Genomic DNA, 12,048 nt, shown 5'->3' with positions numbered 1-12,048 from the left:
TAATGCACAGTGAGTTTATTTAACTGCAAAGCAGAGGCACACTAATCAAATAAAGCACACATTTTGTACCACTAGAAGAAACACTTTCTCTGGCAAATACCAATAGATTTTATTCCAGAATGTATATACAGACATAACCTTCTGAACGACTGAAACTAAAATGAACAGGTGAGTTTAAAAAACAAAACCCACATACGTTTATGTTCTCTACAGAAGTATTCCAGGATTAAGATTGATCAAATAAAAATAGAAATCAATCCAAGACATTGTTAAAAATATCTAGCCTTAACCCACTCCATTATCTCTAAAACCTACCCAGTTCCTCAGGATAAGAAATAAATCAAAATATCTTCACACACACACCCCATTCAACTCACAGTAAGTAATTTACACTAAAGTAGCACAATGACATATGCCACATTAATAAGTGGAAAACAAAAAACTCAGTCTCACACACAAAATTTGTTTCAGTGCTGACTCTCTGCAGAGGCAGATCGAGAGCGGCTCTGTTTCCTCAGAGGAGATGGAGAGCGGGAGGGAGAGCGGTTACTTGTAGTCTTCTTCTCTGGGGTGCGACTGGGTGAGCGACTGCGGGAGCGTTTGCTTCCACGCTCAGGGCTTCGACTCCGACTGGGCGAGCGGGAACGAGAGCTGCTCCTGCTGCGGGAACGACTCCTACTACGACTGCAGAGAGATGAAAAACAGGTCAAGACCATGTCAGGGTTTAACCGTGTCAAACTTTTCAAGCCTAGTAGAGAAAAGAAGTTAAAAGGGACTGAGCAATTTGTCAATCTGTTATTTAAATGTAACTGCTGAGGAAGCACAACTTGTATACAAAAATATTTAAAAAATTGGAAATATGGATTTTGTACCTTGTTTTCACATCACTTGATTAACTTTTCTCAAGGCTTAATTTTACATTCACATCTCAAATAAATGTATCCTGATTTAATGACATTTTGATATTTACATTTGAAAAAAAATTTTTTTTTCTTTTTCCAATGCACAAACATTTAATGCCATGACTTCATGAATAAGACTTTCAGCTTTCAATTGTGGTAGGACGAATGAAAGTCATAAGACCTACAGAAAGCCAGTGCGAGAACTTTTGAATTTGAATTCATGTGAGATTGTCTGGTACATACTCCCTCTTGCGATCCTCGAACAGCTTGAGTTTGCGTCCATTCAGATCTGTTCCATCCAGCTTCTCTATGGCATTCTTCATATCACTGTGTGAAGCAAACTCCACCACACTGTAAAACAAATCACGACAAACTCATTACAATCATGAGTCAGAATACAGTTATTTAATACAGTCACACGCACAAGATCTTACCCCTCATTCTTCTTGGTCCTGTGTGCATCCACAAAGGTCACTTCACCCACCTTCCTCATCAAGTCCTTCAGATCCTGCAGAAAGCACAGAAACCATTTAATGACACATTTTCAGAGAAACCCAAAAGCACTGAGTCACACACTGGAGTTTACCACCCACATTAATACACACACATTCTGCAGCATCTGCTCTAAAGTGTGCGCTGATGCACCTGTAGAAAGATTCCCTCAACAGATGTCATCTTACCGAATGTTTGTCCCGGTTATAAAACTACCGGAGCATGTTTGGCAACGCAAATCTCATTTAGACTGTGTAAAACAGCAGGAAGCAAGGCCCTCAGATGGAGACACGCCTGACTACAGCTAGTTCCTGAGAACAGGTCTAATTTTGTTAAATAGATAAAACTTCCTACCGGCAATCTTTCTCCATTTATAACTAACTCCAGATTTAAAGTGACAGAACCCTCTTTACCATGTAACTATCCAGTGTAATGAGCTACTTACCGTTCCAAACCACAGAAGGCATTAGCAAAGAGCCACTTGTCCAAATAGCAAACGGAAGCAATGAAGCGTTAAAACGACCTCGGACTTGACCCATCCGGCCTCTGTAAGAACGGACCCCACCAGAGAGAGAGAGAGAGGATGGGGAGGGGCCAAAACCCTGTCCCCCTCCCCGCTTCAGCACCAACAGAATAAGACCCAAACAGCAGATCGTGGGGATGGAGCAGATCTGACATCAGACCCTCCAGAGAGTGGCTACCCAGCTCCTCTAAGGCTATCCTGTGCTACGGCTCTGTCTGGTGCTACGGACCCAGCCAAGACTTAGACCAGCAGACACAGCGTGCCGGGTGAGCCACCACAGGGACACTATTCAGAACACAACCAGGGGAGGGCGTTATGCACCTCGGAGGCTGTGCATGCAACTCCAATTAAAGAATACCAGAGCACAACTGTTAAAGAAAAGGTTTGAAAAACATGGGTCTGGGTTAGAGAACCTTTCAGCATTAAAATAATCATTTTTACTTATGTGAGGTTTGGCTGAAGTGAAGAAAAAAAAAAAATTACTTCCAGATTAACAGTAACAAAAATAAATTGTGTGCAAGAATGTTTGTAGTGCAGGGATGAATCGCTAAAACAGAAGGCTGCTACACTGCTCTGCTGCTGTAGCTCGGGATGCTCACCTGCCAGCTGATGCGAGAGGAGAGATTCTCCACAATGATTCTGTGCTCCGTGCGCACGGGTGGTCCATACCTGGAAAGAAGGGGAGAAGTTAGCCCATTTGAACCATAATGCAACAAACAGCATATGACTGTCTCAATGTTTGCATACCTGGAACCCACACTGCGGGATTTACGATACCCTCCAAAGCGTGGAGAGAAACGGCCACCCATTCCTGGACCTCCACCTCTTCCTCGGCGAGAACGGGCATGTTCAATGGTCACCCTGGTGTTAAAAGAAAATTTAGCTAATGATAAATTACTAAACGGCTCTTTTTTTCTATATTGTGAGGAACATCAGAGTATAAAACTTTGAAAGTAAATATATACCAGAGCCTTTCTACACACTGTTAACTGATTGGACTTTGAGATGTGGGTTTTGTATTCAAAAGCAGAAGCAAATGAACAAGAAATTGTGGGGGCAGGGATTAAGAGTCGTTGTCTTAATTGCACAAGCAAATTGTTCACAATGGAATGCAGAAGCAAGATATCTATACTTAGATCCACCATGAGATCCTTTGAGAATTTCCTACGGGGTTTATAAATTGTGCGTTTTAAATAATGGTAAATAACTTAAAATGCATAATTTAAAAATAAAAATGCTTCATATAACTCCACAGTTTTCGTATTGGTGTGTATAATTTATACCATAGCAACATGTCTAAGTATTTTCTAGTTATATTTACCACAGACTTATGTAGAAAAAAAAAAAAAAAAAAGCAGTCACAGGAACTTAAAGATCTCTAACATGCATTACGAAAATAGAGTGAATTTTAATTTAATGCGGACTTCAACCACATGAAACAAGACAGATGATGTAAGCAGCTCTGGATTCAGCCTTACCTCTCACTGCACAGCTCTTTTCCATTCAGCTCATACACTGCGTCGTCTGCGTCCCTGTGGTCGTCAAACTCCTGCGAAAAACAGACAGCAGGGGGCAGTAAGACAACGATTTCCCCATGAACTCACACGAGACCATAAGAAAGTAAACACTCACCACAAAGCCAAACCCGTTTTTTAGGTTAATCTCCCGAATGCGTCCGTAGCCTTTAAAAAACTTCTCCACGTCTCTTTCACGAGCATGAGGGCTTAGACGGCCGATGAACACACGACATCCACTCATGGCGATTAATTAATCAGGGAAATCTGTGCAAAGAGCGTGAAATCCTATTAAAAAAACACATACCTTGAACCGCATCTGTGCGCCTGCTGGTCACACACGGTATGACACAGGATAATCATCTAGTCCAGCCAGTCCACGTACACAAATAAACATCCAACAACATGATAACCGATTCGTAAAACTAAAATAAAAATGTTTTCTGCAACACAGGGACTTCAACTAACCTAAAACAAAACCTCATTTATAAATAGGCGTTAGCGTTACACAAAAAACACTGCCTGTTAACTCGGCAGAACCATTGAATTGATGCTGATAAAAAATTACTAACGTTACATACGCTCATACGGTGCCAAAAACCACAGCGCTGCTATAAATCACAAATATCTATAAATCAGAAAAAAATAAAGTCCGTTTTGAGAATTTATACCAGGACTAATGAACAAGGATCGGCGGTCGAGGCCCAGTCCGCACACGCAGATAGCTTTACTCGATGTTAAACAGTAAAAACGGAAAAAATACCGTAAAAATGAATTAGTTTTGCAATAACAAAGACCCATCAAAACACTAAACAATGAATAGATTTATGACATAAAAGTAATTTCAAGAATTCGTCTTCATCCTCTCACCTCTGCTAACAGAACAAAATGGCGCTGTCTTCGAGAATGAGGAACGCGGCCGCGCGCAGAAGCATTTATATGCGTGTTCACGCGCATGGGGGAGGGTAATGGTAGGCGAGGCTCGTGCATGTGTACGTAAACATGTTGGAAATGGATATTCACGATTTCTGATGTACTTATAGAGCTACAGAATGTATTAAAATAAAGTACTGGAATGCATTTAATATACATATATATTCTTTTTTTTTCTTTTTATCGTTTGAGGTAGGTTTACACAGTTGGAACTGCATTGATCCAGTTTTGAAACCGAATACATCACATGATCTACTGCTGAACATTAGGAGCCACATGAGAACAATGACTCTTGGTGAGAGTTAATTTGATCAATGTTTAAAAGAAATGACCGTGTCCATCTCCACCCCGTGACAGCAATGAAATTCTGGGGGACTTTTAATTTCTTTATTCTCTATTAATCTGTAAATATCTGAAATTATCAATCACATCAAAACAAGAAGTACTAATCAAGGTTAGAAATGGCATCAGTGGGTCATGCCTACAAAACAGGTCTTTGCTTAACTATTAAAAGATCTCAGTTGTGGACTAAATAAAACAAAAACAGCATTATAAGAATTGGGCTCTACAGGTGGATAGTATCTTTGACAAAATAAAAAACAAAATGTAAAAAAAACATATTCCAAATAAAAATTTCAGTTTTATAAATATGTTACCAAAAGCATATTTCTTATAGATTTGACTCATGAAACACCCGTGTTCCCTTCTACAATAACATGCCATAAAAGACAGACAGACAGAGAGGATGAGCTTCTAGACATGATTCTGACAGGCAAAATGGTACAGAAGGTCAAAATAATACTGATAGCTGTATCATTTACTCTGTTATGGAGCATAGTCAGGGTATACACCATATTTTATATATTACAAATGAACAGATATTGAAATGTTTTTAACTTTGCTGTTGATCCGTCAACTCTCAAAATACGGAAAATAATCTTTGTAGTATGACATTTGTGTGTAAAACAATAGAAAACTGCCATAGGACCATAAGACATTCAACCTATTGAATAATCTGTACATCGCTCCCAGTTTTATTTTCATTTGTGAAAAACTATATTGTGTCTGCCTTTACTTAGGTGTATTGCCTGAAGACTGGAAAGACCTTACAACCTTTAGTTGTGGCCTAGTTACTGTTAAGGCTGGAATACATTTCACAACTTTTAAAATCTGAACAGATTTTTAAAACACTAGGCATTATATGCTTGCTGACTTTGTAAATGCTTACAGAGAAAAGCTGGGCATCGTTTACCAAACAGTTAAGTATGATACAATTACAAGTCATGCTGAATGCAACTCAAAGATGTTTGATCCTCCGAACGGATGGAATCAGTCTGAAGCAAAAAAAAAAAAAAAAATCAACTTTGTGACCATCATACACTAATCAATTTTTTGTGAAATATGTCTCTGACTTTTAGCAACTACCGTCAACTACTCCAGACTGAAAAAACAGGCCAAAAATTTGTGCAAAGGTAATGTAGTGAGGTGTGAATGACTCATTTTAACAACATTACTTATTTCAGTCTGCATTTTTACAAGCCAGAAACCAAATTGTCTAAAGTCAAGAGAAATGACCATTACCACCTTTGCAACACTCCCTTTCTCTTAATCACCCAGACATTGCATTCAATCACAACACTGTCATAAATAAGCAATTCCGGGACGTGTTTGCATTCACACAGAAGGCGACCCAGCAATTTTCCGGGATCAGCGTGCAGTGTGAAAGGGGCTATACAGTACTACTGATACCAGACCTGATGCGCAGACCCCACCCACACGATCCCACCCATCCCCTCATAATCATTCTCATAAATGCTCCCTTTGTGTCCTCAACCACTGAACAGGGGTCTTTTCTTTCAGTTGAGTCCAGCATATAAATGGCTTACAGTTATAAGGCTGCAATTACCAACTGAGAGACAAGGTGCAATTGACTCTTTTAAGTGTAAATTCATTGAAAACCTTGCACTAAAAGATATTGAAAAAAACAGAACTAGAAATAAAATGAATGTAAGCCAAAGATTACATTAATTTGACATCATATGATTAAAGAAGATTAATATCAAGAAAAGTCACTGAGGAAAGAAATATGGTTAAAGGAATGTACGTTCCTCTTCAGATGACACACGCCTTCCATCACAAACTAGAAAAGAATTTGTAACACAACAATTTATAACAAAATCATCCAGATCCAGATGAAAGTTCAGGATTTATGAGGAAAGGGCCTGTGGTGCTGTCCATCACGATCGCCCAGCATTCCTATTCCCACTTGTAAGAGAGAAAACACTAAAATGGTTTTCATTTCCCTAAAATCTTAGTAAAAATCAAACAACTCTAAAACTTCAAGAGTACCACTGCAAGGTTTTTAAATCCCTGTAGGCTCTACTGAAAAACATGACTTTGATTTCCTCATTCAGATCGGCCATGAGGTCTGGCGTTCATCCAGTCCAGCAGGAGGCGCTGTAGCAGCAGGATCAGAGGTTGGAGTGTATGTGTGTTCAAAGTAGCATAATACTGCTTCTAAATATATATATACATATGTTAAGATCACACTCGGGTGTGCCTGCAGCTGTGTGATGTCCCAGCAGCCGCCTCCGTGGCAGCCGAGGGCTCATCGTCACTGGAATCGTGTGTGTGTGAGTGTGTGTTCTCCTTTCGAAGGCCCATGCTGATATGGCTCTGGAGCGCGGCGGGTGTGAGCCACTCTCTAGGCAAACAACTCTGCAGAAATGGAATACAGGAACTGAAATATGCCAATCGATTGACCCAGCGTGGGATCTCTCTACCACACAGCAACTAGAGAAAGAGAAAGCGAGAATAAAATCATGTGAGAATGTAGAATGTCATCAGTCAGTGAAGCTGTATTCATCCTAGTCCTGTCATTTCTAAGAAGACAGGCAGAAAACAAGGCGTTTGTGGAGTAAACTAACCTCAGACAGTGAAGAGGAAAAATGGTTACAGTTTTTGTGCATCAGGTGGTAGGCGTTCCCCTTGAACTCCTTTCCAAGCTCCTCCATTATTTTATCAATGTCCTCCTCTGCAAAGTCTGTCGTACCCAGAGCTATAGCCTCTCTGGAGAACAAACAGAATTCATGAGTTGTTTTTTGTGGCTTACATATGTGATTGTGTATGTGTAAAACTCACTTGAATTTGAAAGTCTCCCCCAGTTCTGAGGCATTTCCAGGGTTGATCTCAAAAATGCCACTGAAGGGATACGGATGGCCACCATATGCAAACTCTTCAGGAAACATGCAAAAACATTAAAACAGGGTTCGAAAATCTTTCGATTGTCACTTAAGTAGGAATTTCATAAATATATTGTGCTTAAAGTCATCATAAAATGACAACTTGTTTTATTATAAACAACTCATTTGTACACATCATTAAAAAAACATCAATATCAAAATCCCCCTCACAAGGACAATAATCCCTCCTCTCCAGCAACCAGTCACTCACTGGAATAAGACAACAATAATGATCTATTTGATTCTCAATGGACAAAATAAAACCTTGTCCTAAATTTTCTAAATGGTGAAGCTTTTTTACTCAGATATACATCACAACAGTGAAGAAAAGATAATTAATCTAAAGTGATTTACTGAGACAAGCCCTCATAACAATTTTTTACAAATGTTTTAAATGTGTGTAGAGCACTGAAATGATGACATAATTTTGCAGATCAACACGGAAGTTAGCATTACCCTAGTTCACTCAATAAAAATCCCAAAAGATTTTTCCATTAAATTCCACTGACAACAAAAGTTTGATTCTTATACATTTAGTTCATAATGATAATTTTCAAAAAAAATTTTTTATAATTAAACCTAAATATTATTGCTTGAAGTAAAAAGCTAAACATAGGCTATAAATGAACAGCAGTGGTCACGTGACCACTTTTTGGTTTGAACAACTCTTTAAGTCTTTATTTAAAAAATATTTTCCCTGAAAATTTGAGTTACAGTAGTTTGCACGAGCAATTATTTGAAAATGGACTATAGAGTAGAAGAGTTTTCCTCTTCTATATGATGATGTCCCTTGACAGCTTCTGTAGTCCCACTAAGCCACCTTTGTCAAGACAAGTAAAAAAATCTCAAAGCCGTATTACTGATGCATTTCATGTCATAGAATAAAATACTAATATTTTGAGCGTGTGTTAACCAAAGAAATTATTTCAGGCATTTAACCAAAAACTCATTAAAAAAAAACCTAAAAAAACATTGACTTCAGGATGAAGGAACTGGAAGTACTAAAATACTAACTAGTTTCCGGGCTTTGGCCTGCAAAAATATATCATCCCTGCAGTACTTTATTAGCAAAAAGCTAAAGCTCTGTCCTATTAAATTAATGATTCAGTCCTCAGAGCTGCCTACGTCTGCTCTATATCAATGCTGCTGAGCAGTGTGTGTGTGTGCGTGTGTGTGTGTGTGTATGTGTGAGAGAGAGAGAGAGAAAGTGTGTGTGTGTATGTAAAAGGGTTAAAAAAAAAAGAAATAGTGAAAGAAGGCAGCATGTTCTATCACTTTACGACTCAGATCAGAGGCCTCACTAATTGGCTACAGCATGTTTGTTCCTCTGTTGTGTTCATCACTACAGTCACAAATAACACCTGCAACTTGCAGGTGAAGTCATGCCATTTGCAAAGCTTACACATGGTACATAATGCATTTAAATGCTAGTGACAAGGTTCAGACTGCAGAAAGATGATACAATGATTGCATCTGTGGCAGTGTTGAACATGTACAGTAACATGTACAGCAACAACAAGAACAGTGATGCCATATCAAATATAGCCTTACTTCAGGCTATAAATAACTACTATAAAAAAAAAAAGACTAATGATGAATCACATTCAGTTGCTCAATTCTTAATTATTTCCAGTCTCGTTTTGTCATTGTATTTTTATTTAGAACTATAAATATATAGACAAAATCTCTACCAACTACCATGTCAATTAACTGTAGTCCTAGTAGATAAAACAGCCTTTTTCACATAAGTTCTTTACAAATCTCCAAGGTTCCAGTAGAGGTCTAAAGTTTGATGAAAAAAATAAAAATAAAATAATAACAAAATATGAATTGGTCACTGTACCTCTGCCATAAATCTGTATTCCTGAGTGGAAGACTCCAATGCCCAGAGTGGAGGTGTATTCATTTATCCAGTACTAAAAGAGCAAGAAGGAGAAATAGATCATATAATAACATATTTTAATTACAGTTAAGAAAGATGTTTTTGTCTATGTCTGGAGAGTCACACGTTTATTATAAATATGCATTTATTTATCTATCTAGCCATATACATATACATATATGTGTGTGTGTGTGTTAACTATAAGGCATTAAAATCAGTTAATGCTACACAACCTTGACATACACTATACAATATAGGCTTTACAGTGAAGGAGGAGGGGTGAATATTCAGAGAAATTCTGTTTCTGTGTGAGGCCAAGAAGGTGCACCAGCTGTCGTTCATAAATAATATAACATGCAGAACATGATTTAATGTACACAGAAAAAATACTAGCATATCCCCATGCCTCTGATTAAATGTAAAATAAATTGATAAAAACACAGTGTCACATGTATTTACTCACTAAGTCACTTTCTTGATTTTTATGACATAATATTGCATAACATTTACAGTCATATACAGACATGGTTTTAGTACAATGGTGAAAAGTACAGAGCTACTTCATAAATAGAAAGCTTTTAAAAAGTAGGATTAGGTCTACCAAAATCACTGATCTCTTGTAGGCTATGCATGTGCATATGTCTATGTATATTATTATAGTACTGTGATCACATGTGATCTGTACTAGTAAAGTGTGTTTTTAGTGATGGGGTGACAGCGCCTCCTCCAGCGCAGGAGGAGAAACACACGCGCTCTCATCTCGGCCATAGACTCGCACATCAATAGCCTAATGCTGTCAATGCTTTTAGTATTAAACCTAGACAAAGTAGTTTTGTAATCGTGTTTTCAAAATGATACCACTGTGTCAGCGGCGCAGATTCTTTATCACTAGACTGTGACCACCCAGATATTGTTTCTTAAAGACTTCATCAATGCATTGTTATTTCATCTTCCATTTATTACATGCAACATTACACACAATTAGAGCCATAAGCAGCGAAGTTGATGATAAATAGTGTAGAGAATGAAAGGGTTAATGAGCTTACCATATCATACACATTAAGAATAACGGGTTCATTTGCCATCCTGAGAGAGAAGCGCGCGCGATCCCTTAAAACGGTCGTTTATTGCTCTCGAGACAGTTGCCCTCCTCGTGCACCCGAGTGTCGGCTACAAAGAAGATTAAAACACACAGCAAAGTCGCTACGCCAACACCCAAAATACCAAAACACGATATAAATGATTCGCTCTTTTCATTTTATCCATCACAGTGTCATTATGAGAGTTGTTTAGAGGGGCTCGCGGGCCTAGTCGCGTAAGTAAAGGAGAAACAGCGGCAGCAGAGGTAGACACGGACGAGGAAAGGCAACAGGGCATCAGCTTCCATCAATGGTGAATCTAGCGGGGAAAAAAACAGGCACTTGTGGCCTCCGGGTGAGCAGCGCGCGGACAGTCTCCGGTAAGCGCGAGGGGAAGGGAGCACAGGCACCGAGTAAAACGGATATCACCGATTTTCAAGGGTAGACACTAACCAAAAAGTCTTAAAAGGGCGTTGATGATCGGCGATGCACAACGACTGGCTGTCAATCAAATCAGGAGTTTGAATTCCCGTTAAGATGACGGATATTCCATATAGAACGCTGCTGTGAAGAAGCGCGCTCTTGCGCGTGTGTCTGTTGCGCGGGTTTTGCCGCTTGTCTGAGCGCTGGGGTCGCAGCTTTGATGCTGAAGGGAGCTTGGTGCAGTCCCGACCGCAACAGCCATCAGCGCCGCAGTCCCGGGATTTGCTCTCATGGAGGCCTCGCTGAGAAGCACGGAGCGGGGAGAAAATTCTTTAGCACGGTTCACTGTATTGACGATGACATCACTCTGGCTGGGTCACGAGCGTGAGAGTGCACTAGAATAAGCGGAGCGTGCGATTATTACATCAGCATCATCATCATCATCACCATCATGATCAGTACGCAGCACGTCCAGCATCCCCTTCCATCCGCGCCGAGCGGAGCGGGGCGGGGGCGAATCGATGCGTTATTCCGATCTACAAATATAACAGATTCTGCTCTCTATGCCGATATAGCCTCGCCGCATATGCACATACATCATTATTATTCATAGGTCGAATTGTAGGCTTAATTATACACATTTTCCTCAATTATGTTTACTGGAAAATATAATATGTATCAGGCAATACATACAAACTGCTTTACAAATAAGGTTAAAAGTACAAACATAAATAAATTAGTAGTCGTTTTACTTTGAAATAAATTTTACTGAGAAAGTGCTTGTAAGTTTTACAAATAATTGCAAAGAAACGACAGATAACATTAAATGAAACATGACATTTTAAAATATAAATTTATATGTGTGTGTGTGTGTGTGTGTGTGTGTGTTTCAAGAAAAAAATCCTTGAAAGTCTTTTAAAATGTCATGTTTATTTATTTATTTACAGTATATAAAAGTATATATAAAAGTTAAAACCACTTTGTAATTTAATTGTTTGAGATAGTGCTCATAATGGTTTATTTGAGACAGAGATAATAAGAGTTAGCTTTAATGCTTA

At 38.9% G+C, this 12,048-nt stretch overlaps 2 protein-coding genes across 3 annotated transcripts; both read right to left on the bottom strand.

Moving 5' to 3' along the window:
• LOC113112485 (serine/arginine-rich splicing factor 5-like) lies at window positions 1-4,401 on the bottom strand. Of its 2 annotated transcripts, XM_026278108.1 has the most exons (8): window positions 4,302-4,401; window positions 3,550-3,698; window positions 3,396-3,466; window positions 2,665-2,778; window positions 2,517-2,586; window positions 1,337-1,410; window positions 1,146-1,253; window positions 1-684 (listed from the first exon to the last, which is right to left on the bottom strand). In XM_026278108.1, the coding sequence occupies exons 2-8, from the start codon at window positions 3,673-3,675 to the stop codon at window positions 468-470; spliced, it is 780 nt and encodes a 259-aa protein (XP_026133893.1). In that variant the 5' UTR covers window positions 3,676-3,698; window positions 4,302-4,401; the 3' UTR covers window positions 1-467. The 2 variants fall into 2 exon arrangements, with proteins under 2 accessions (XP_026133893.1, XP_026133892.1); XM_026278107.1 differs by having other exon boundaries at window positions 2,517-2,778.
• Window positions 4,402-5,040: 639 nt separating this feature from the next.
• LOC113112486 (deubiquitinase DESI2-like) lies at window positions 5,041-11,647 on the bottom strand. Its single transcript, XM_026278109.1, has 5 exons — window positions 10,535-11,647; window positions 9,450-9,522; window positions 7,506-7,599; window positions 7,292-7,433; window positions 5,041-7,157 (listed from the first exon to the last, which is right to left on the bottom strand). The coding sequence occupies exons 1-5, from the start codon at window positions 10,571-10,573 to the stop codon at window positions 6,909-6,911; spliced, it is 597 nt and encodes a 198-aa protein (XP_026133894.1). The 5' UTR covers window positions 10,574-11,647; the 3' UTR covers window positions 5,041-6,908.
• Between the last annotated feature and the right edge of the window lie 401 nt (window positions 11,648-12,048).

This window comes from Carassius auratus, chromosome 13 (assembly GCF_003368295.1).
Source record: "Carassius auratus strain Wakin chromosome 13, ASM336829v1, whole genome shotgun sequence".
Classification (NCBI taxonomy): Eukaryota; Metazoa; Chordata; class Actinopteri; order Cypriniformes; family Cyprinidae; genus Carassius; species Carassius auratus.
This window is presented reverse-complemented; position numbering and strand designations above follow the sequence as displayed.